This window comes from Xiphophorus couchianus, chromosome 5 (assembly GCF_001444195.1).
Source record: "Xiphophorus couchianus chromosome 5, X_couchianus-1.0, whole genome shotgun sequence".
Classification (NCBI taxonomy): domain Eukaryota; kingdom Metazoa; phylum Chordata; class Actinopteri; order Cyprinodontiformes; family Poeciliidae; genus Xiphophorus; species Xiphophorus couchianus.
This window is the reverse complement of record NC_040232.1, coordinates 13,694,696-13,720,278: the sequence shown is the minus strand read 5'-3', so window position 1 is coordinate 13,720,278 and position 25,583 is coordinate 13,694,696. Positions and strand designations below refer to the sequence as shown.

The 25,583-nt window shown below is 39.9% G+C and overlaps 1 protein-coding gene across 3 annotated transcripts in view; it reads left to right on the top strand.

The window, feature by feature from the left end:
* Positions 1-16,455, top strand: part of pax5 (paired box 5) — a 61,062-nt gene extending 44,607 nt beyond the window's left edge. For all 3 annotated transcript variants that reach the window (XM_028018966.1, XM_028018964.1, XM_028018965.1), the window contains exons 8-11: positions 1,947-2,048; positions 5,655-5,741; positions 6,333-6,419; positions 8,833-16,455. In XM_028018966.1, coding sequence (XP_027874767.1) covers positions 1,947-2,048; positions 5,655-5,741; positions 6,333-6,419; positions 8,833-8,915 — 359 coding nt within the window. In that variant the 3' untranslated portion in view covers positions 8,916-16,455. The remainder of the gene's footprint in view (positions 1-1,946; positions 2,049-5,654; positions 5,742-6,332; positions 6,420-8,832) is intronic.
* Positions 16,456-25,583: the final 9,128 nt, after the last annotated feature.

Sequence of the window (25,583 nt, the reverse complement as noted above, 5' to 3'; positions counted from 1 at the left end):
TACACGAGACAGGAGAGAGGAGGCTTAGAGGGACAGAGGGATGCTGAAAAAGGGAGAAAATCAAAGAAGGGGGGAAAATTGCATTCAGAGAAGGAGCTGAGGAGGCTAACGTAAGTGGACAGAAATTTTGAAGAAAGAAAATTGGATTATTTATATCTCATGATAGTTGTTTTCATTGTGAGAAAATGATTATGCATAAAAACCCATCACTGAGGACCAGAGGCAAGATTAGGTGAGTGTCTCTTGTTCTGAGTGTCCAACAGGTATTGGTTAGTGTTACTTAGCTATTAGGAGAAAGAAAAAACATCCATGATATTCCTTTTTTTTTTTTTTTTTACTAATAAAAAACCCAAGTGTGGTGTGAATTCATGTGCAGCCATCTTGAGTCAATACTCAGGACGAGAGTAGAATCAGCTTTTGCTGCAATTTGGCAGCAGGTCTTTTGAATTTTGTGTGCACAGGGTTTGAAGGTTTAGACGTAGACATGTCTGTGAACATTACTTTTTAAGAATTGCTGCAAATTTAGGTGTAGATTTGATTGAGCCATTCTAATACATGAACATGTCTTTCCTTTAAATGAAGCTTGAGACTGTAGACCAGTCTCAAGCTATTTGCAACCTCTCAGGTTTCTTCTGGTTGCCCTGTGTTTAGCTCTATCCATCCTACCATCAGCTCTGACCAGCTTCCCTGTGTCTTCTGAGAAAAAGCATCTGCTCAGCATGATGCTGCCACCACCATGTTTTATCTTGAGGGTGGAGTGTTCAGGGCGATGTCCCATATTTGTTTACTACAATAAGTAGCACTTTGTACATAGATCAGAGATATGTCTTGGTCTCTGCTGAGACATATCTTGTACATGTCCACTGTTTCCCCTTCATGGCTTGTAACAAACTGCAAATGGGTTTTCTGGTTTCTAGGCTTCAGCAATGTCTTTTTTTTCCTGCCACCCAAGTGCTTTCGACAAGTGCTACAGCTAAATTTTACCATCTGAGCTGTGGATCTCTGCAGCTCTTTCAGAGTTAATATGAGCCTCTTGGCAACTTTGATGATCAATGGTTTTTGATGGGACGTTAAAAGCTTATTACCTAAAATAGCCTGAATTATTTTTACGCTTTTCTAAGTTAACTTTTTAAAAAGCTTTGAAAACCCATGTACCATTCATCTTCCAGTTACGTCTCAAGTCATCATCTTCTTTGTCTTTCACACAAAATCTCCCAAAAAATACACTAAAGATTGATGTTGTGATAATGTTTTCTTTATACCCTTAATTGTAATAGTTTTTTTTCATACCATTCTCTCTTTATAAAAGATTTTACAGCCGTTTTTTGCTTATTTCTCTTTTCCCTCTTCCTGCTTCCTCTCAGTTAGTGCTGGTTAAGTGGAGGGAAAGTGAATGGGATTGATGGTGTTAGTATCTGAGCTGCTTGTGATGATGATAAATGTGTGTGTGCAGACAGAAGGAGGAGGGTGCTGGTGTGTGTGTGTGTGTGTGTGTGTGTCTGTGATGATGATGAATGGAGGGTGCCCTTTCCTCACACTCCCAATGTCTACGGCACGCAAACATAGAGAAATGATTTGGGGCGACACACTGTCATGTAGTCTAATGCAGTTATATATCCCATCCACCTACTGACAGAAGGAGGAGGCGATGGAGGAAACAATAGAATAGAGAGTCACTAAATTAATAGATGCCAGAGGATGGGAAACAAGGAAGGAAGAAGCAAACGGGAGAGACACATCTAGAATGAGCTACTGAAAGAGCAACATCCCAATGCTACTACAGACATTTTTGGGTCCTGTGAGTTTTAAATTAATAGAAATTTGTAGATCTCTGCACACAATTAACTGCTAGAGAGATAAGAATGTTGACGATGGCATATTGGTGACTGTAATGACACAGAGAGGAGTAAGATACTGATAAGAGGACATTTTCTGTGTCTTAACAGGTCGAGACCTGGCCAGCACAACTCTGCCAGGCTACCCTCCTCATGTGCCCCCAACTGGACAGGGCAGCTACTCCACTCCCTCGCTCACTGGCATGGTACCGGGTGGGTATGCACACAAACATGCAAAAAATATAACTTGTTTTACCTAGAGTCCACAAATTCATCCCAAAAGTTACCACATGGCAAGAAAAGGTCACAACAGTTATGCAGGGAAATAAAATGTCCATTTATTAAGGAGCATCTATGGGCTAGAGGTGATGACAGGGTGAGAGAATCAAACAGGATGACACTGAATAACAAACACAGCACAGTACTGGTTGGCCAAAGATTATCAATGCACTGAAAAAACCCTAAACTTGCCAAAAGCCTAACCTTAAGTCAATGTTTTACCATAAACAATACCATACCTCAATATCCACTTACGTGGGATCAGGTACATATCCTGTTGCAGTTGATGAGGCTGCCAAGAGGCACTTTACACCCTGAATGGGTCACCTGTCCAACAATGAGTGCAAACACTGACAACAAGGACAATTTAGAGTGACGAGTCAACCTAATGCATAGGACAGAGGAGGCTCTGACCAGGATTTAAATCTGCAGGATCATTTGCAGAGAAAGCTTCCATGTAAGTTAACTCAAGGCACAGATGCTGCTGTGGAAAAAAAAACTAATTATCTGAAAAACTAATAAAATATACCCAGATTAGTGATGGACTTATTCTGAAGAGCTCCATCTATTAAACAAGAACTAACAACATCTGGTATGGTGGATTTTGAGATGGGACCTCACAACCAAGAGTTGTCAAATGTGACTGGTGTTCAGTCTGGAGGATGGGTGAATTTTTCAGAAATTGCTTTTGAGCCGTAGCACACTTTCACACCACAGCTGCACAGTCGTCTTGAAATGGACCTGATTTTATTTCTTTAGATGGTCCACAACATTTAAGGAGAAGGGATACCTGGTGCAGACCAAACAAATGCACTCTGGACCCTGAGAAATAATCAGTTTTCTTGAATCTTGCTGCTGTTTGCTTCTTGTTATTAAGCAAACAACCAATCCAGCAAGAGTGTGATCTGAATACTTCTCTTTTCATCTATGCGGCTACATCAAGATGTCATATTCTCTCTTTCCCAGCAGTCTTTTTCTGTACAGTATAAATAGTACCATACTGGATAGCTTGCTGCAAGCTGCTCATACTGGGAAATTTCTTCTGATATTTTGCAGTTGTTGTAATCATATGATGCTTTAAAAAGTGCAAAAAACTAAACAAATGTGCAATATTTTTCGACATCCCCTGCCAAGTTTAACCGAGTCTATCGCATCATCCCAGTGTGAAAACATTTGGTTTTTGCAGGGTTTGCGGTTCTCCTTTTGCAGAACGAGTTTCTACTGTACAGAAAGTACTGGTGTCATGTTGGGGATGTGCTTAGTCCAAAAGCTTGATGCAATAACAACCTGCTATGTGATCCTTTACCTGGTTGTATTAAAGGCATGTTATACGTTTTAAGTTCTCAACAAAAACAAAAATATTGTATCTGACTTCCCTTAAAGTGATTATTTTATCTTGCAGCAGATCCGTAAACATGAGTTGAGTTTCTACAGCACATATATTGTAGAAACTCTATATATGCATTGTGTAGGTTGTGTGTGTGGGGGGGTGTCGGCGTGTGTGTTGGAAGAGCATACATGGCAGTGCCATTCCTCTTCCTTTTCTGTCTACCGTGGCTGACAGTGGTCCCGGAGGGTGGCATTTGTGTTCGTATACCTGTGTAAGCTGTGTGTTGGAGGCTCTATATGTGTGTGTTTTTCTCTGTGTATCATTAGAAAGCAGCCACAGTAGCACAGCTGTCCCTCCTCAACATTAGTAATTTGTTTTTAATGAGAATCACCAGTGACCCACGACTAATTCATTCATTCCCTTCCACTCCGCCTTCCACTGCACTTTTGTGTTTCAATCCTGGAACGATGTTCTTCTTCTCTCTTTTCTTGACACACCAGCAGAGGTGGTTGTGTTAAAGATTCTGCTGTGGAAAAATAGAAACACAAGGTCCCAAACAATGTTGTTTGCACTCTGGTGTCTCTGTGTATTCCCAGTCATTCACACACACACGCACACGCCCATGTCCATGAATTGATGTACACACTGAGTCTCAGTGGACATGTAGGAACAGCACGTCTAAAGATGGGTAACCCTGTCGCTCTGTCCCACTGCGCTGTCCTCGGCTTTGACAGGATATTTGAGTGTGTGTTTGGGCTGGTGCGTACCGTTGTTTGTGTGTTTGTTTTTGACAGTGTCTGTGTGTGCGACCTTGACACCGAGCTACACCAGGGAGACCCCTGAGCTTTCTTCCCTACTCCTCTCTACCCTCCGTCTCGCGTCTGCTAAACAACCTGACACATCGCCGTCACCGCGGTGATGACAAGGGAGAGGATGTTCGCGCCCGGGGGTGCCATGGAGACCACATCCTGAGACCCACACCTGACAGACGCAACTAAATGTACACTCGCAAAAACGAAAACTTGCGCGCACGAAAACACACAGCTAACACTGCTGTTGAAGTTTTTCTTCAGTGAATTTTTAAAGCCGACTCCATGAGCTGGCTAGAAGTATTGAAAGAGATAATCTAGAAACTTTGACTTGCCAACTTTGCTTTATCTCAGCACACCTCTGCCAAATTATCCTCCTTTTTGTTCACTCTGTCTAATATCATACCTTCATTAAGCAAGCAACTCTCTTCTGCTGTTCCCCTTCCCACTCCGTCTCTCTGTCTCCTTCTCTCTGCAGCAGGGGTGCTGACACTCGGAGGGGGTGTAGGAAAGCACTGAGGCAGAACCGACAGAACGAGAGGCAGGGAAGAGGAATGGGTTGGAGGGGGGAGAGGGAGGCAGAACGGAGGGAGGGGGCATCAGGGTCTGTGACTGTCAGCTATGGGAGAGGGATCCCCTGGGAGGAGGGATGGTTCAGGAGGAAAAAAAAATGAAAGAAAGAGCAAAAGACTGAGAAAAGGAGAGTAAGTCAGCAGAGAAATGGGGGAAGAAGTAGAGGAGAATGTTGTTTTGATGTGAAGGGTGACGGGTGGTCTGTACTCAGGCGGGCCAGAGGAGAAAGGAGAAAAATAAAGATAAAAGATTGGAGGGAGGTGAGGGGGGAGAAGACATGAGGAAGAGTAGACCCCAGACAGTGAGTAGTAAATGAGGGAGAAAAGCTAACCTATCATCCACTGGGTGGAAGGACCGCTATAGTCTGACTGAGCTCTCCAACTCAGACACATTCAACTAGTCTGAGTGTGTTAGAAACACGGGATAGAGGTTAATGTTCAGTGTGTATGAAAAATAACTAAACTAAGCAAAAAATAATATAAAAAAGTCAGGATGAGCTATAAACCATAATAAATCTTGCTAAACTTAAGATAAAAATGATCTACACATAACAAATGTGAAATTAAATAATCTAAGCTTAGCTAAAATAGTTTAAACTAAATTGGTTAAACTAACTTAAACTAATAAGACTAAGCTAAACTAAATACCTTAAACTACATGCTGTGTTAAACTAAACTAAAACAGGCTAAAACCAGTACCAAACCAATATAATATAAGAAAAAATAATTAAACCAAACTAAGTTAAATATGTGGAATACCATAGTTATTGTGTTCAGTTCCTTATTGTTTCTCAACATACTACGTTTTCTGCTTTGTGCTTTCTTTCAGGAGGAGATTTTTCTGGAAGTCCATATTCCCACCCACAGTATTCCACGTACAATGAATCATGGAGATTTCCAAACCCTAGTCTATTAGGTTGGTACATACTAAATATTTATATGCAAATATGAATAAACGTGCTACTGTATGTCATTTAATTTTGCCAAAACCCTTGCTCCAATGGCTCTACGTCTTCCCTTTACTGTCTCTTACACTAAAGTGGATTGTAAAAATCTTTTGCAATATTTTTCATATAAAAGGATGAAAAGAGGAGAAGTGAGGAATTGAGGACAGCAGGTTATAGAAAGTGGGTTTTATGATAAAATTGTTAACTGAATTTGTAATCAAAAAAGCTGCCAAGAGGCCCTTGGTGATTCAAGAGTATCTGTAGAGATCTGGTCTCAGGTGGTAAAATCTATAAACAATTGTCAAAAGAAATCCAGAAGAAGTCCCCTTTGCAGTTTGCAACAAGTCATGTAGGTGACACAGCAAACATATGGAAGAAGTTGATCTGTTTGGGTGAGACCAAACTAGAGCAACGTGTTTTAGAAAACTTAAAATACACATCAGGCTGAGCAAACCATCCACACGGTTAGGACTATGATGACATGCAGAGTCCTTCCCGCCTTCTCCTTTCCTCTCATCAACTCTCAATTTTCCTGCTTCCCTCCATCCCTCTGTCTGCAGTGTTTCAGCAGGATTATGGGTCTCTCCTGGGGACGGAGATCGGCTGCTCGTCCAGTCTCTTCACCAGTCAGGCAGGACAAATGCAAGGTAGGTGTAAAGAGAGGGAGAAAGAGAGGGAGTAAAAGAGAAAAGTTACCTCATAAGGGAACAGGTGGTAAGAAGCAAATTCAGTGGAGTAAACCAATGGAAGAATGTGTGGAGAATGTGAGGACGAGATTCAGATTTGGAGACACCAAAGCTGGAGAAAAGAATAAAATGTCAAATGAGTAAACCTCCTGTTTTAAAACCGAGTGAGAGGGTTTCTAAAATCTAGAGTGGGACTAAAGAGTTTGTCAGTTCGACTTAATGCCTCACTTCCCCAAAGAGGTTCCTAAGATTACCTGGACTGCGGACAGACACAACCTGTCGGCGTTCAGCTGCTCTGATTGATGGAAGGGACAGAGACAGGTGTGTGTATTAAGGTGAGAGGGAGAGGGTTTCTGTGTGTGCACTTGGGGTTATGGTATTGAATTGACCTCCTCCCTGGAGAGAGAATAGACTCAAGGGATCAGTGGTGGTAGAGCTGTACTTGGCGTGTCAACTTGGGCTGTCACTTGGACGGTGCGAGGAGTATCTCTGTGAGGGGGGGGCGATCCGCTGAGAGAGAAAGAAAGTCGAGCCCAATCTATTGGTTGTACGTGAAAGAGAGACTATTTTTTCTGCCATTAGCCTCATCAGCTCATGTCATCTCATGCCTGCCTTTCACTGCTCCGCTCCGCGCTGAAATATAATCTTAGCAGAAAATTGAAGCCGCTCATTTCACATTTACACTGCATTCAAAAAGAGAATTCAGATTTATTACAGACCGAGTCATATTTTTGTCATTTTAACCATCATTCCTATCTGTAATAGAAATGACTCTGTCCAACATAATTACTGAGATTCATGAGCATGATGACATTGTGACCGAAGTCCAGGGGGGGGGGAAGAAATGAGCTGGAGACGGTGAAAAAAGGTTTAAGGTATTATAATATTTATGTCTTCTTGTAAAATTCTCGATTTATGACTGTAATTACCGCTTTAAATCAGTATTATGGTAACAAACATCATAAAAGTATAAAACAATCCCATTATCTGCACTTAGTTTGGAGACATGTAGCACACCTTCATTTTCTGTTTTGTTGCAGTGGATGTTAAAAAGCTCCTTTGGTTTTCTGCAGTCACTGTCATTTATGGTATAAGGAGGTAATGGTTCAGCATTGGCCACAATTAAAATGAAGATGAGTACAACAACTAAAAGTATATTTATCTTTCTGAAGAATTATGTCTTTATTCTAAATACATTCATACAGTTGGAGGAAAAATCCCACTTGAAGAGACATTAATTTTAAAAGTTAAATGAAATAGGACAACATCTCTTCCAAAGGCCCTGGAAAGCTTGGCTAAGTTTGCAGCATTATGAATTCTTTGAAATACAAGGATCTATTAATAATAAGGATCTGTTAATAATAATATACTATACCTTTGCACTGAACAAGAGATGTTTCAGCAAGACAAGTTATTTAAAACACAGGGGCAAATTAAAAATTATTCTTTTTTTTACATTTTTAGTTTTTGTTTTACATTTTAAGTTGCATGCAGTTTGAGGATTTTGTCAGTAGATGTCACTATATCACACAAACCGATTACTAAAAGATGAGAAAAAAAGATAAATTCTGAAAATAAATTACTCTTTTGCTTTTTGATCAGTATAAATTCATAGTAAAAAAGTGAGTACACCCCATTTAAATTATATTATTTTAATTACTAAATAATGTCTTTGTAGAATCTGTTGTGAAAACCTGATCAGTTACCGGTATTCAAGAAAAATCTTGACATATAATTGAGGTTGTATTTTCTTTTTACTAGGATTAACTTCTTACACTGCCAAAGTATGAGCTTGTTTTCCTCTTTATTTGTGAATTGCTGCTGAGTCAAAAAGGAAATTTGTGCTTAATGTTGAATCCAAACTTTGCCGCTTCATCACAGCCTCCATTCCTTTTATACCCAGAAACAACCATTTTGTACCAGTTCATTTCTATCGGTAGTCAAATGCTCTGACGTCTTGAGGAGATACATAATGGTAAAAATTCTTAAATTTCACACTTATTCTTATTTTATTGTATATATCTTATATTTTAGTATCTGAAAAAGTATTGTGGCTCTCGTTCCTTTTTATGCAAGACAGATCTTGTGTAAAGTGCACGAAAAATGCACTTTACACATTAGCCACAAAAATGGCTAAGAAGCAAATTGAGCAGCATTTGTTGTGAATATATACAAATTTAAAAAGAGAAAATCAGTTCATCTGCTTTGCAAAACAACACACTTTATCCTGACGAAGCATTTGATGTTAAGAAATTACAACCATATCTGTATATTATATCAAACTTTGAATGAAATGTTATGTAGTTTCTTATAATTTGAGTTACTCATGTTTCAGACAGTTGAAAGAAATGTAACTGTCCGTGTTTCTGTGCAGGATCACCGTATTATTACAGTGCAACGTCAAGGGGAGCAGGCCCTGCTGCCACTGCAACAGCCTCTGCCTACGATCGCCACTGACCCCTCCAGAAAGAAGAGAAGGATGGAGAGCAGGAAGACCAGGGAGGAAATAAATGGATAGCACCAGCACCGTTCAGTAAAAACCTGCCTGTATGAGCAAGGACTGAGGCAAGAAGGAGTTTTTCAGATCTTTTGACATCAGTGATGTTTGCTTTTCATTTGATTCCAAACCAACAAACATTTGTTTTGGCTTCAAAACAATACTGCCTGGTTGTACATTACTGTACAAATACAGAAAACATTTTATTAAAAGTACCATTACAAATTTGGACCCTCCTACATTATGTTCAGACTTTTTTATTTCCATTCATGAAACCCAAGAAGTCAAGCTAGTTGTTTTGTTTAGAGACTGCTATATATTTGAACAAATCAGAGCAAATCCCTTCTTAGACAGTACTTTTTATGACTTGACATCAATCAATTTTCTATGCCATGCTGCAGTGGAGTGAAGACAATCCAATCCTCATAAATCTGAAAGACCAAAATCCTCCATGAATTTATTCTACTTTGTTTTCTGTGGCTTCAACACAACTAATCTAGAAACACAATGTTGAACGAGTAACAACTTTTTATGGCAGAAGTATACCATCCCTCTATCTTTACTTTTTGTTACTTTGTTTGAGCCTTTTATGCCAGCTGAGCACAAGGAAGAAAGTGTGTAGAAATGGTATTTATACCCTTTTCTGTTACTTACAATCACAAACCGTGAAAGAAAAGAAAATGACACATTCTTTTAACTGAAAACCCTCCTCATAGCATGATGCTGCCACTAGTCTCCAGGATGATGTGCAGTGTTCCTCATTTCAGCTGCGTACTACTTTGTGTTGGTATATCAAATAACAAACAGAAATTACAATGAAATTTGTGGTTATAATGTAAAGGAAAAAAATCTGAGGGGCATGAATACTTTGCCCTGTAAAGTATTCAGGAGGCTGGAGTTAGTTTCCCAAAGTGGCATTTTTTAGCTTTCTGGTTGTAAGATTCAGTAAAAACGTATCAAATGTGCAGCCTGATTAGCTCATCATCACTTATAATCACTGTTTAATGGTGGGGTTTGGCAAACATCAGCACTATTACCTAATAAAACCTGCATCCTCACAACATGGTTATATTTAGAGAACGGGCTGACCGATGCCAAAGATGGCAACCACCCCTCACCTGCTTGGAAATTGTTTGACTGGTAAACCAGAAGCATTTCTTAGCTTTCCCACATCATGTGCAAAATAGCATGTTCATACACTGTACGTGCAGACAGGTTAGAATCAAACTTGCTTGTGAAGGCACTGCAGAGATCTTAACAGATTTAAAACCTAAAGTTTTAATAACACCTGACCTTTTTATTTTCCTTACATAAATGGCAATGTTTTAACCAGTTTTGATCTGACCTAAAGAGAGAATACTGAGATATTTTAGTTGCAATATTTCAGATAACTAGGTGGAAATCAAATCAGTTTTAGAAGTTTCAGGTTGTCTCAATTTATCCATGCCTTCAGATCCATGCTTGCATTTAAGTGGCGCAAATGACATCAGACAACTAGAGTATTTACCCTTTACAGATGTCTTCTGCTTCTTTCTTTATGAGTGACACATTTATTTATTGAGAAGAAAGCCATTAAAACCAGCTTCACAATGTAATTGTACCCCTGCTTAATTTTACATTTACTGTGATTTAACAAATTGTTTTTGGTTCAATTTAATCAGCCAAATCTCTGGACCTGTAAAATCAGGTATTCTCCAATCACATCTCAATGCAAAGCAAAACTAACAAAGAGACAAAGCTATTGACCTATCAGTCTGACCAGAGTCACAAAATAATTGTATAAGTCTTTGGGACAGTTGACAAATTCAGAAAACATCCAACACTTGTGAACTTTTGCAGGAGTGGACAGCCTTCTAAAATTATTCACAAATTCATCCTTATCCATAAGGTCCCCCGAAAAGACCAGAACAATGTCTGCAGGCCTGGCTTGCCTCAGTTAGAGTCAGTGGCGAAATTGTAATCAAAAAGAACCGAAAGGCCTGTAAGGCGTCTTAATTTTTCCTGGGAATTTAGGGAAACATTTTCTGGACTAGTTTGAAGAAAAGTGGAAACTGTGTCTGAGGATTTCTGTGTCTGTATTTAAATCAGAAGAGAAAATGTTTGATGATATGAAACATTAAAGTGTGACCATAGCAGAAGCACAAGACATCTGCAAAGTGGCAAATACTTTCTCATAGCACTATACATGCCTGTCAGTAAAGCACAACCTAAAATCTGAGCCCTCCACTATATGAACTGTTCAAATAAACCAAAAATCTTTCCCACCTATTGTTGTCACTGTACATTAAGGTGCTATCCTACCTCCCCAGCAAAGATTTTGTAGTCCTGTTCAAGAGCTATTTATCATGGAGTAATATATTCAGAGGTTTTCCTGCGCTGCACTCCTGGGTGAGAGTAAACGCTTGTGATTTATGATAGTGTCATGTGCTAGAATAGTGATAATATGATGTGGATGACGATGCAGTTAATAATGAAATCTGAAAAACCTTCAGTACAATAAGAAGTCTTTGTTTATAAATGTGATCAAATTGAGATTTTCCTGTTTATAGTTTGTTGCCTGGTACCAATGGACAGAGGCGTCTCCTGCAAATGTTCAGATCAAGAACCAGGAATCAACCCTTGTTTTCTTGTTCTCTGGTTCTCCTGTGCTGTCGATTACTTTTTTTAAAACTCCCCAAAGATGGCTCCCCCTAGTGGATTGGCTGACAAAAGCACAAAGAGACTCAAATCACTGTTTTTATCGAGTTCTTCTCCTCTTCTTTCTGACTGCTTGTGTTGTTGGAGATACTGAAAGAATTCCTATAAAGCTTTGTTTTTATGAAAAATCTGTGAAAGGTTTCTCCTGTTCTTTCAAGTTGACTTTGGTTTATTCCCTACATCACTTCTGCGCTGCGACAATTGCTTGACACCAGGGTTGAGGCCTTACCCATCATGTTTAGAATAGGATAGACTTGCCTTCTGGCATTGATTTGAAATCAGTGTGTTGTTCTTCACACACATCAGAGTGTGCGGGCAACGTCTTCCTTGTTCGCAAGATTTAAAGAAATCAGTGAAACAGAAAACAATTTTATTTATTCCCGTTCAAATTTCAGAGTACAAGTTTTATTCATGAAAACAGCAAACAGTTTAAAGCCACTCGCTGTGGTTTTAGCAGATATCTGCAAGTGTTTACAAAGTCTTTGGTTTCCTTTCTTTATCATGGTTGGCTCGCTATTGTTCATCATTGCTGCTGTGCAGTTTTAGTAAACACCAAATCTACAGTGGGGAACAAAACAGAGGTTTACAAACCTCTGCTAAGCAAGATCATTTTAAAACTTTACTCTTTCTTTGATCTTTTTATTTTAACTTGTAATAGATTTGATCATTTTACATTTGTAAAAGTTCTGCATCTACATCGCTAAAGAAGAGTTGTGTGACAGCGGACCTGCTGGTCCTCATCTTAGCTATAGACTTTCCTTTTTTCTGTCTTTTTCTCTCAGTCCTTCTGAGGCATTATTGAACCTGAACCACACCAGCTGAAAACAAGGACAGTGCCTTTGGTTTTATATATGTCGACATCCCCCTTACTGAATGTGAGACGCTAAAACTAAAATTGGCCTCACTGTCTCTTATGTCTATTAAAATACTCTGGACATCTGCATTTGTAAATTCAAACAAACCTCTCAACAGTGACATAAAGCTTCACCTTCCACACCTAAAACTGATCTACCACAGTCTGAGTCATAGATGAGGGAAATGAATGTGTTTTCAATCACAGACCTGCTAAACTTCATTCTCTTTTATCAGCTCTATACATGGCAGCATATTGCTTAGAATAATTAGACGATAAATTTGATTTCTTATTTAGATGTCAGTATTTTAACCGCTTCTGACTTAAAGTTTAGTTAATGTTCCTTCCCCTGTTATGATAAAGTTGCCAAGATGTGCACTTTTGTAAACACCAGGCAGCTCTCTTGATGTAGACCTGAGAGCAGATCAATCGGTGAATCGATAGCTGTATCAGCTGCACTCCACTTACTTTTATACTAGAACATTCAGAAGCTGTCAATGTACCCCATAAAGATAAAGTTATCTCATATTAAATGTCTTTATTTTATATCTTAATAGCTTAAAGAGATATTTTGGTCAGCCAAAATCAGTAATAGCAAAACTCTAATTGGTGCATCTCTAATTAATTTTATTTGAATGTCAATGACTTTTGTTGGACTCCCGACAGAAAACACACAGGCCTGTATGGATGCTTCCAAAAGCCAAGTGAAGATGATTAACTAAGGTTTAACTTCAAAGTACTGTAGTATGCTAGGTAGTTAAAATGTTGAAGTGTAGCAAGTCAGCGTCAAATCACTTTACAAAAAGTCTGTCATCTTGATGAAAACCAACAATCAGAAACTATGAATAAGCCTTTAATATTCAACTCAGACTGTTTCAAATGAAATATTTATGTATTGTATGTAAATTGAGGGCAGGTCACCCCAAATACTGTAGAATGCTGTTTTACAAGAGGAGAACAAATACTAATATTGTGCAGATTTGTACATTGGCGCAGGAACACAATGTAAACTTAAAGAGTTATAATATTTCTATGAATATTTCCTTATCGACAGAGCTTTTGGCCTGGATCTGTGATTGAAATGTTCACATTCAAGAACTGCTGAATAAAACAGTAAAAAGAGATGCCACACAGGCAAAAACACCCGCTTCCTTTCAGATACAAATCTAACCAACACAAAAGATACAACCCAGCCAGCTAATGATCGAAAATATTTACATTCACACGTTTATGGGGCGGCAGCCTCAAACAGGCTAAACTTAGCGCCTGCTACCTTTTGCAGCTCAGAATCAGCTGGCGATGCATTAACAGGATTATTTGTTAACTCTGCGTCTCATAGAGAAACAGCCTCTCCTGCCACTGCTTTGACCCAACGGGTTCACATGGGGAGAGAAAGGATTGTCTCTGACCAGCAGTGGTTTCGATTTGCAGCTGTGACATTGACTGGGAGACTTGTCATTGCGGGTGGTAGTGACTGTAGAAAGCGTGCTGGGCAGAGGCCACACACATACAGACACACACCCACACACAGTCTTATAGAAATATTAGTATAGACGCACTCTCTCCCTCCCTTTGTCCTCTGCAAAGTGGTGATCGCCCCTCCTCTTGTTCCCCAGGGGAGCACAAACCTGCTGTGCCATCACAAGCTCGTCCCGTTTCTCCTCTCCCCCCCAATTCCTCGGCCCTAATCTCATCATATCTCATGCACTCATCTTCCTCACTTCACTTCTCTGCTGTCCTCCTGTAGGACTGCCACACCACCAGGATAAGGTATAGCAGAACTGTGTGTTGATTTCAAGCATGTGACCTTTCTTGAAAAGTTCTCTTTGTTTCATCAGACAGCTCTGTTAAAAATCCAAACAATATTTTAGATCAGATCTTCCTCCTTGCAGTGCTATAAAAAATAATTTCCTCCTTTACAGATTTCCTGTTTCTGCTTTGTTTTTTTTTGTTGTTGTTTTTTTTGACGTACTTATATTTCAGATCAGAAAAATTACATTAGTTAAAAGAAAAAAGTAGTTTCAAATTTTTTATTATTAATGGAAAAAAAGCTATCCAAAATGGCAAAACCCCAGAACTGTTTCGCCTTACCTTCAATCATCTGGGATATCTGTCACTGCGTTTTTTACATCTCTGTGGAGGAAGTATGGCCCACTCATCTTTGTTCTAATTCAGCCCCATTGGTGGGTTTTCCAACATAAAAACATTGTTAATGCACGCACCACCTCATACTAACTGGATACTAACTAGACTCTTTGACAAGTACAATTTGTTTGGATGGAAGTTTGCTTTTGGGATTCTTTTAGCCTACTTCCTGTTGGCTTTCAGGTTCTGTTTAAACATCTGAGCTTGGCTAGTGAAAGGACAAAAACTGTGGCTGAAATAATTAAATTGTGATTTAACAAAAACTTCTCTGTTTTTATTCAAGTTATGTTTGAATGATATGAAAAATTCTTGAAGTATTTAAGTGTAACGAAAAAGCAAAAACAGTCTAAATCTGAAAGGGGTCTAATACTTTTTACAACTCTGTAAGAAGGTAAAAAAAAACAACAACAACAAACATTCAAAACCTGCTTCACATCAAACAAACAAAAATACTTCTCCACCCCTGGATTCAATCTTAAAAAAAATAGATAACATGCGTTATTTTGAATCCAGCTCCAAGTCAAATCAGAGGCAGAAATAAATGCAAATCAGGTTGTTTTTTTTGTTTTTTTAAATTATGATTTTCCACCAAGTGTGCGCTGCTCGGCTGTATCTCAATATGAATCCCAAACCAGAGGGGAATTCAGCATCACATCTTGACAGCAATTAGTGGCACAATCTGTTCCATGCTTGCAGATATAACTAGGCTTCAGACAGATCTCACGCTGAAGCGTTACAGCGTTCCCTACATCTTTATATTATTCAACTGTGGAAGAGAACTAATGCGCACGAATCAGCCTACAAAAACCTGACTTAAGCAGCTGTTTCAATCAAAAAAAGAAATGGATACATGAGTTCTCACCTTACTGTGGCCTTTTGTGTAACAATCTGGAGTTGTTTTAATATTATGTTGATTTTGTGTGTATGCTTGCGTGCGTGTGTGTGTGTGTCCATGGCTTCCTATTTAGGCTGTTGAGGAGATATTTCTATTTGTGTTTTGGCTAAAAAATAACAAAAAAATATGAACAAAAAACACAGGAATACAGAAATACATTGTGATGCAAAGACATACAAGGAATAAATTTGGTTTCAATATTTTCCTTTCTTTAAAATACAAACACAACTAAAAGAAAACATATCCGTTAACATTCACCAAAGCCTGTGATGCCTGTTTTAAATATTCGATTCTTGTACAAAAACATATAAAAGGGCAGAAAAGACTTACAGATACATAAAATGAAGTATTGCCTTTGAATATTCTGGAGGGGATGGTTTGAAAAAAAGTGAAATGCTTCTTTATGAAAATGTGTATGTTTTTTATTCAATTTTCTAGTAGTTGCAAACAAATCTTGGTGTTTTTTCTCTCTGTGTGTTGTGTGTTGTCTTAATATTTGAATGTATTTTACTGCAGTGCGACTTTGCCAAAGATATCATATCACTTGATTTCTCTTCAACAACCCTCTGTTTTATTTTTTGCTCCTGACTGGTAATTGGTTTTAATCCCGAAAGCCGGAAATAAATGGTGAATTTGTTATAAGGCTTATGTTTTCTATTTTTATGGTTATATTATGGTTATTTAATTTCCTGGCTTTGATTTTTACTGTGAAATTTTGAATTACAGTTTGCTTGATGCATCTCTTCATACTCAGTCTGTGTACCTGTCCATCTGTCCACCAGAGTGACTGTTTGTTGGTGAATTATTCCATTTATGTATCAGTAATGTGAAACTGAGAAGTAACTATTTGTAAATATTTGCCATAATTTTATTGGTCCTTCAGAATAAAAATAATTTTTTGGAAGTTAAATGCTCTGAGAGAGTTCTTTCATCAACATTTAAGCATTTACTTAAATGTTGGTTCTTTTCTTAGCAACACACAACAGTGAACAGTTGATCTCTTTCCCTGCTTTTTGTCGCCTCACAAATCAGAGCGAGTTTAGCCTCCCGGTGCTGCAGTCTTGGCTTTTGGCCGAGTCTTTGAGAGGCGGTGTGTGTGTTTTAGTGTGTGTCTGTGCTTAGGAGAGAAGGAAGTGGGAGAGGGGTGATAATAGGACACAAGCTACGACATGGCAACAACACGCCGCACACACAGAAAACAGCACATCCCCAGCTTGAGACATAGGCTCTGCTGTCCGCAGATTGGGTGTCTGCCCAGATCACTGAAACAGAAACAGCTCCTGTGTGTGTATGTGACTTTATTTTGGTTCTTTGCCAACAAACGGATGCCCTGTAAGAGTGTGGAAGAATGCATCACAGGGTGGAGGATTAACACTGAATACGACCTTTTAACTTTATCCGTATTCCAACCTTCAAGGTTACGCCAACCAGAAAAAAAAACAAAAAAAATGCTTAGGACTTGTTGTTGTCTCTGGCATATCTGTGGTTCGTTTTTGTCATCTTTTACAACAGCAATCAGGATTAGGGAAGCTCCAAACAAATAAAATGTTCTTAAGCTCATCTTAAGCTAAGTAATGATTTCATTTTGAATTTGTTTTTCTGTTTTTTTTTTCATCAAGAGAAAAAAGCAAAAGTTGGAGGTTGTTTGTTTTGTTTTTTTAACCATATTTGGACAGACAGAAATGTTATAGCAATATTGACAATATTACAGAATTCAACTATTGCAATTGAGCAATACAAACTGAAGAAACTATCTTCTTGACTTTTACATAAAACTACATAAATAAATCCAATTCATGCTGAAGATTAAAATAACTACAACCTTCAAGTTGTTGCTAGCTGAAATAGCTAATCTTATACACAGGCATGTCAGATCAGGAGCAAAGGATTCTAACATCTTCATTTCAAAGAAAGTTTAGTCTGTTTAACCCTCACACATTTAGTTCAGTGAAGCAGTGAAGAGTCAGCTCCTCTTATCCTCATGCTGATGACCAGAACAGGTATAACTTCAGGCTCAGCCCTCTGAAGCATCAGTTGCAGCTCCAGATCTCCGGCTTGCCCTCCAGTGGAGACCAGCAGCTCCTATACAGAGAGAAGAATGACCACACGTCAACAATGCAGATTCCTGACAAAGGAAAGACAGAGACTTCAGAGACAGGTACCGTAAATGGCAACAAGAAGATTCTCAATAAAATTATTTCATTCTAGCTACCAGTGGACAAGGTTTCGTAATTTTACTCCATCTGGAACATGATTTTTTTATGAATATGCTTTGAGTAGAACAAAGTTTAGAAATGTAAAACTAAGATTCAAAAGAATCATAATAAAAAAACGATGCTTTCTCTTTGTGAGTTGCTTGTTTGGCAGCAACAATCTAAAGTTGTCATTGTCTGGAGGACTTAATCACTTATATCATAGTGGAAGAATGTGATCCTGTTCTTATTGATTCCATTGCTTCAGTTCATGAAGGTTTTCCAACATTTGTTTATGTACAGCTCTCTTTACTTTCCACATAAACATTACAGTCAAACTGCAATCTGAGCCATGGCATCATTTTCTTTTTCAACCTTTCTGTTGCAGATGTGCCCATGGTTTTAGAGAGAGGATCGTCCTCAATGGTTTGTCCAAATATTCTGACAAACAATGTCAGTGTGAGCTGGTGTATCATTTGTCATATAAATCGTCTCGCTAATTTGGAACTTGTTTAAAGCAGTAGGACACCCTCTGCTCTCTGTGCGTTCCTGCCGTAGGTTCAGATTACTTAACCTCTAACACCTTTTTACCTCTTCTCCTCCTTTCGTCTCCCCCCTCATATGGCTTCCTCTGAAACAGCCAAAGACAGACAACAGCGGTACTTATGGAGGCCAAGAAGTCATGCAAATTAACGTCAGTCAGAGTCTGTATATTTTGGCCCTCCTGAGCCCCTGTAGGGAGGGGGTGTGGGTCCAACTCAGTATAATTGGACTTCAGATGATTAGCGAAGAGGACTTCATGCAGGAGAGAAAACGGGAAGAGATGCTGAAGATGTATTAGGAGCAAGAGAAAAAGAAATATAAATTAAGCAGGAGGCAAAGCAGAGAGAATCCGACAAATAATAGAGAAAGAGGAAGAAAGAGTGAAATGAGACGACATATTCATGACTTCCTTTGCATTTGCAGCTTTGCAAAATCTTTGCTTTCCTTTTCTTCTCAACACTTTGGATATTCACCCAAACTAAATAAATTAAAGGATTTTGGTAATCAGTTTTATGATGGGTGTAATTTTTATGTGTTTTCTTCATTCTATAATCATGGTGCTCATGATGTTTTTTGTATTTTATTTATTTGCAGATCTGTGAAATACAACAGAAACTCATAGAAACTGTGTTGAAATACACAGGAAAAACTACATCCTGAGCAGACAATGGGCACAGCAAATTGAACTAAAAAAAATTATTAAAATCAGATATATGTTTCAAATATTATATACAGTTGCTTTCAAAAGTATTCACACACCTTGAAACTCCTAAGGAGATTTTAAGACGTGTAAGTTAAAACTAAATATTCATCAATAGACCTTCATTGTTATCTGCAACTTGCATAAATCAAAAACATATACAAATTTGTGGTTGTAAAATGTATCAAAATCTGACAAAAGTAAGATGTATCCAAACATTTGACATTTTATTTAATTGATAGCTTCCTTCCCTCTACCCTGATCTGTCAACTTGACATGATATAGCACAATCTAATCTCCCTCGTCAAATGTAACCTGCTTTATCATTGACAGTTAATATGGCCATAAATTAAAAATGTGAACACTAGTAATTTGTATTGTACAAGAAGGAGGATTATCCAACCATGTAGCCAGTTTGCAATATACCGATTCTGTTAAAAATAAGCCAAGGAGGCAATCTTGGTTTACAGCATAAATTAGAAAAATGTAGTATGCCAATGAAACAACAGACTGATTTCTATTAAGTCACAGTGATGCGCAAATAAAAGATAACAAATAAATCCCACAAACATTTGCAACCTGAGCAACTGGCCTAGCCAAGTTAACAACTTTGCAAATGATTGAATGGAGCCGGTTGAAGGGGTTCAGGCATACGCTCAGGATGCTTTTGGGTGCCTCCCTGTGGAAGTTCTCTGGGCTTATCCCACTGAAATGAAACCCCAGGACAGACATATAAGACACTGGAGGGACTATAAATCCCTTCTGGAAACAACTGAATCTGTTATTTTAATAGATGAGTGATAAAGGAGGGCTGTACAGTGGCGCAGTTGGTAGAGCTGTTGCCTTGCAGCAAGAACGTCCTGGGTTCTTTCTGCATGGAGTTTGCATGTTCTCCCTGTGCATGCGTGGGTTCTCTCCGGGCACTCCGGCTTCCTCCCACAGTCCAAAAAACATGACTGTTAGATTTATTGGTCTATCTAAACTCTCCCTAGGTGTGTGTGTGCATGGTTGTGTGTCCTGTCTGTTAGTGTGTTGCCCTGCGACTGACTGGCGACCTGTCCAGGGTGTACCCTGCCTCTCACCCGAAACGTTAGCTGGAGATAGGCACCAGCACCCCTCCCGACCCCTCCAAGGGACAAGGGTGTACAGAAAATGGGTGGATGGATGGAGTGATAAAGGAACCTTTAATTTGTGAAAGTATCTCTATTTTTTTTTTTTTACTATTTTGTCTTCCAATAGTGTGTTTTATGACTCTGCAAGTGATGCAGGTATTTTGAAAATTCATTCACATGGCAAGCACACACACAGTCCAGTTGCCAGCAAATCTAATAAAGTGAAAATCTCTGACACACATAAAGCAAAATAAATCTGGTTTGACCTTTTCACAGAAGGCCTTTGAACCTCCCACAATTAACCTCTACATGCTTTTCATTGTCCTTTCCATCACAGTGTTCATGATCACTCTGTCTTATACAATTCACAGAGATGCAAAGCAGCTGTACTAATGAGCAGGACATGATCAAAGTGCTTGTGTTGAGGTTCTCTGAGCAGTCTGAAGTGACAACACGGGTCTCCATGTTTTTGCTGCTCGGCCCATCACTCAAAGCTTTGCCCTCTCATAGATATTGCATGTTACATATGTCAGATCTTGGTTTGTGTGCATGTATGTGTGTGTGAATGGACGTCGGACCATTGACAGGCATGGAAGCAGCTTGTTGAACTAATAGCCTAACTAATGTGTCGACATTCCCCCTCCTCCTCCACCCTCAAAAACTGACATCTCTGCTGTACACTGAAAGGAGAGGGAGGGAGGAGAGGAGTGAAACGGGAGAAAAAAGAGGATGGAAGTGGCTTGACAAGCGGCAGACCCCATCGCCCTCTGGTCTGACTCTGTCTATCTCGCCTTTGCTCCCAAAGGGTTTGTCTCTAAGGATAGTGCTATGATGAATAGGCCTGTCTAGGCTAACACAGAGGAGACCAATTAGAGAAAGAAAGAAGAAAAAGAGGAAGAACAAAAAAAAACAAGGAGAAAAACTGAAGCAAGGCTAGGATACTGAACGGGAAAAAGAGGAAGTGGAGAACAGGAGTAGACACATGGAGGAGATAGGATTCAGGAGAGCTTAACATACTGTATGCTGGGAGAATTGCTATCCATGTGTCCATGGGCCTCGGTGGGAGAGCTGTCAGAGCTGAGGGAGTAGATGGGTGAGAGAGTCTGGTCTCCTAAGATTTTAACCTTCTTTGTCTCTGCATGAGAGTCTTTGACAGCACAGATGCACAAGAAGAACCGTTCACCGATGTTCTGAGTTTCTTCTCCCTCCCTCCTTCATTCTACCTTTTACTTAAACACTCAGAGAACAACTTCTATATCTCACTATTAACTAAGACCCCTAGCTCAACTAAAACTTTGTTTTCTTACTTCCATTGTCACGAGGAAAAGAAGAAATATTAAGAAACCTTCTGAAAATTTAGACAAAATATCTGCTGAAAACTCCTTATTCATTTGAGAGGACAGAGTTTGAATCGTTCTTGGTTGACTCCACCCCTGAAGCCATCTTTGACATTAGAGACCATTAAAAATTTAAATAAAATAAAAATAATAATAGACAGCCAACAGGTTCACTGGAGTACTCAAACCCCTCCACCACGTTAAGGTGACGATTCCCCGGAGGGGTCTTCGGCGAACCCCATCAAATTGATCATGAAACCAATTTGATGACATCCCCCATCCTGAGCAAGCACATGGCGACAGTGGAGAGGAAATCTCAGTTTGAGCTGAGAGAAACCTCCAGCAGAACCAGACTCAGGACGGGCAGCCGTCTGCCTCGACTGGCCGAAGAAAAAGATGATAGAAAAGAGACACAAACACAATGCCTGGGACCTGCAAAACACAAAACACAAACTTAGCAAGAATATTCATACATGATGCGTGTGTAAGTGACAAGATACAAAATTAAAGAGAAAACTCAACTGTGCGTGACAAGGATGGGAAGAAATCCAGCAGCAGAGCAGCACACTGTGGAGGCCAGGAGGCGTTGAGAGATTGATGGCAAAGAAAAAACAGCCAGCTCCAGATCCACAGCACCATAACCTGTACATAGACAATCCAAAAAACACAAACACAGGTCTCAAACTCCAGTCCTCAAGAGCCAGCATCCTGAAGTTTTTAGATGTGGCACAGGTACAAAACACTGGAATGAAATGGCTTAATTACCTCCTCCTTGTGTAGATATATTCTCCAAAGCCGTGCTATTGACCTAATTATTCCATTCAGGTGTGGTGCAGCAGAGTCACATCTAAAAGTTGCAGGACACCGGCCCTTGAGGACTGGAGTTTGACACCCTTGCCATAGACAAACAAACAGAGACTGCCAGCACCACCGAGGTGCTCACATAGGACCAATTGGTACCGGGCCGCGAAAGAAATAATTAAATACTTCTGTTTTATGTGTTGAGTCTGGAGGATCTTTTGTTTTGAAAATCCTTTTACCGCATTCTGTCAGTTACGTCTTGTGCGCCATCATTGAGCCCAGCAACAGCATCGGTGTTTGTCGTCTCAAGCGCGCACCCACCACCCCACCCCCGCCTCCCCCTCCTCGCAAATTTCCGAAGTCTTGCGCGTACCCGCTCCCTCCCCCCTCCCGGTCCACAGCAAGTTGGGGACCACTGCTCTAATGCTAACCCTTGTTTTTGTGGAAAACCAGATCACCTGGAGAAAACCCTGAATCCAAAACAATCCAATTATAGAAAAAATATTAACATTCTGTTACAAATGTTCAATTTAGTTGTATCCATCCATCCATCAATCCATTTTCTTTTGCTTATCCGGGTTTGCTTGCAGGGTAGTAGCCTAAGTAGGGAGGTGCAGACTTCCCTCTCCCCAGCCACTTGCTAGCTCATCCGGGGAACCCCAAAGCAGTCCCAGGCCAGCCAAGCAATATAGTCTCTCCAACGTGTCCTGAGTCTTCCTCCGGGGCTCCTTCCCCACAATATTTAAACTTCTCTGACACCGGTCATACAGTGACCTAACGAGACACTGATCCTGATCCTAGCTGCCTCACACTCGGCTGCGAACTGCTCCAGCGAAGGCTGTAGGTCACGCCCTGATGAAGACAATAGGACCACATCGTCTGCAAAAAGCAGAGACACAATCCTAATGCCACCAAAACGGATACCTCAACTCCACGGAAGGACCAAGAGATTCTGTCCATAAAAGTTATAAACAGAATATGGGCAACCTTTGTGGAGGCCAACTCTCACCAGAAGCAAGCCCGACTTACTGCCGGCAATGAAGACCAAGCTCAGACACCGGTCATACAGTAATCTAACAGGTCACAGATCCTCACCCTAGCTGCTTCACACTCGGCTGCGAACTGCTCCAGCGAAGGCTGTAGGTCACGCCCTGATGAAGACAATAGGACCACATCGTCTGTAAAAAGCAGAGACACAATCCTAAGGCCACCAAAACGGATACCTCAACTCCACGGAAGGACCTAGGGATTCTGTCCATAAAAGTTATAAACAGAATCCAGGATCTGGGAAACCTTTGCGGAGGCCAACTCTCACCAGAAACAAGCCCGACTTACTGCCGGCAATGCAGACCAAGCTCTGACACCCACTGGGAGGGCCTAGCGAACCTCCCACAGGGTTCCCAGAGGAACACAGTCGAACGCCTTTTCCAAGTCCGCAAAGCAGATGTAGACTGGCTGAGCGAACTTCCATGCACCCTCCAAGAGCCTGCTGTGGGTGTAGAGCTGGTCCAGTGTTCCACGACCAGGATGAAGACCTAACCAACTCAGTGACCTAAGCACCAGAGGTTGGAGAAACTGACCAAAATCCCCAGACTTTGAAGACATGCACTAGGGGGATTGATAAGACCGTCAAAGTATTCTGCCCACCAACCCACACTGTCCCAAGCTGAGGTCAGCAGCACAGCATCCCCACTGTAAGCAGTGTTGGTGCTGTACCACTTCCTCCTCCTGAGATGCCAGGTGGTGGACAAGAATCGCCTTGAAGCCACAGGGAAGTTGTTCTCCATGAAATCTTCAAACTCCTCCATGCCCGCGTTTCTGCCCTGGCGACCACGAGGCGCATGCCTACATAACTATAATTTAGTTGTAGTTATAATAAAATGCAGGCACATGTAGTCCGGATATGCAAAATATGGATGAATGAAATGGATGTCTACACCTTTGAAATTTTAAACCCCTGTTTTGTACCCCAATTCTTTCTTCTGCTTCTACCCAGTAACAAATGATTGTTTTCTACTCACAAAGGTGTTTGTGGGTAGAAAAACTTGTCTGTCAATCAATTAAATTAATTGGCAGGCATTTTGAAAAATAAAAATTTTCCAAAAGAAATGTAAAAATTTAAGTCTGAAAACTTACCTCTGTCCATACTTACCCTTATATCCATCCTCTTTCTCCACCTCTTCATTATGCAATCTCTCCGTGGACTCTGATGTTGTAGAGGCAGGTGTACTCTGTATGGCCCCAGTTGCTGTTTATCTGTAGCTTTATGAAGCTAAAGGCCACTTTTTCATGGCTCTGTAATGATAAAACGATGTATTAGTTTAATATAGTACAGTAGAGCTAAGAGGGAGTTTATTAGAGGCAAAATATTTTGAGATTTCAAAGCCTTGCAAGAGCACCACCAACATTGCTTCAATGTTTTCCCAGTTTGTCATACAACCACAAATGTCCATGTATTTAATTGGTATTTTATGTAATAGTCCAACATAAAGAAGTATATAATTGTGAAGTGGAAGGTGATGAGGGTGGTCTTCATCAGCAGATGGAAATAGCTATAAATACAGATCAGTCCTGGAAGAAAACCTGCAGAAGACTTAAAGTGAAACTCACTCCCGAATCAACTTTTTTTTTGCTGACAAACTGTCTAAATATGTTATTTGGCATTCTATCTAAATAGATAAACTGTTCTGTGCAAAAGGACATTTTTTGTGCAAATCTTTCAGCTAGGCATTAATTTGCCTAAAACCATCTCATTACTGGTCTCATCGTCATCGGTCAATCGGTTCTTAGGGAATTTAATTTTTCTGTTGGTTGCAGCAGTAGGGCTTGGTACAATTTTGTCATTAAGGTAACCAAAGCACAGCGCCCCCTAAAACCGGTGGCACTCAGGAGTTGTTGCCACCGTTGCCATGGCGATCGGTAAGCATTGATCGATAGCATTATTCAATTTTACAAATGTGTGATTTGTTTGCAATGTGGACACAGAATGGGATGGGTCTCCTCTGCTGTGAGTGTTGGTGAGGGTTTGGTGTTGAGGATGACTGTGTGAGACTAGCTGAGGAAGCGGGATTTTTTTTTCATGTATAATTTTCTTTCTTGTTCACAAATATGAGCTTCTTTCTGCTTGCATGTTTTTCTGATCAAGTCTCAATAGAATACGATGATGTTTATATTTTTAACATCAAAACACTGAAAAGTTCAATGGTATAAATATGTTGCAGAATGATTAAGCAAAGTAGCTAAAAAAAAGCAAATGGGATAAACATACCGGTAGCTCAAAGGTCTGAAGAGGATCTCCATCCTCCTCATAGATAAAAGTTCCCAGGTGAGTCCACTCCTGTTCAGGTTCCCTC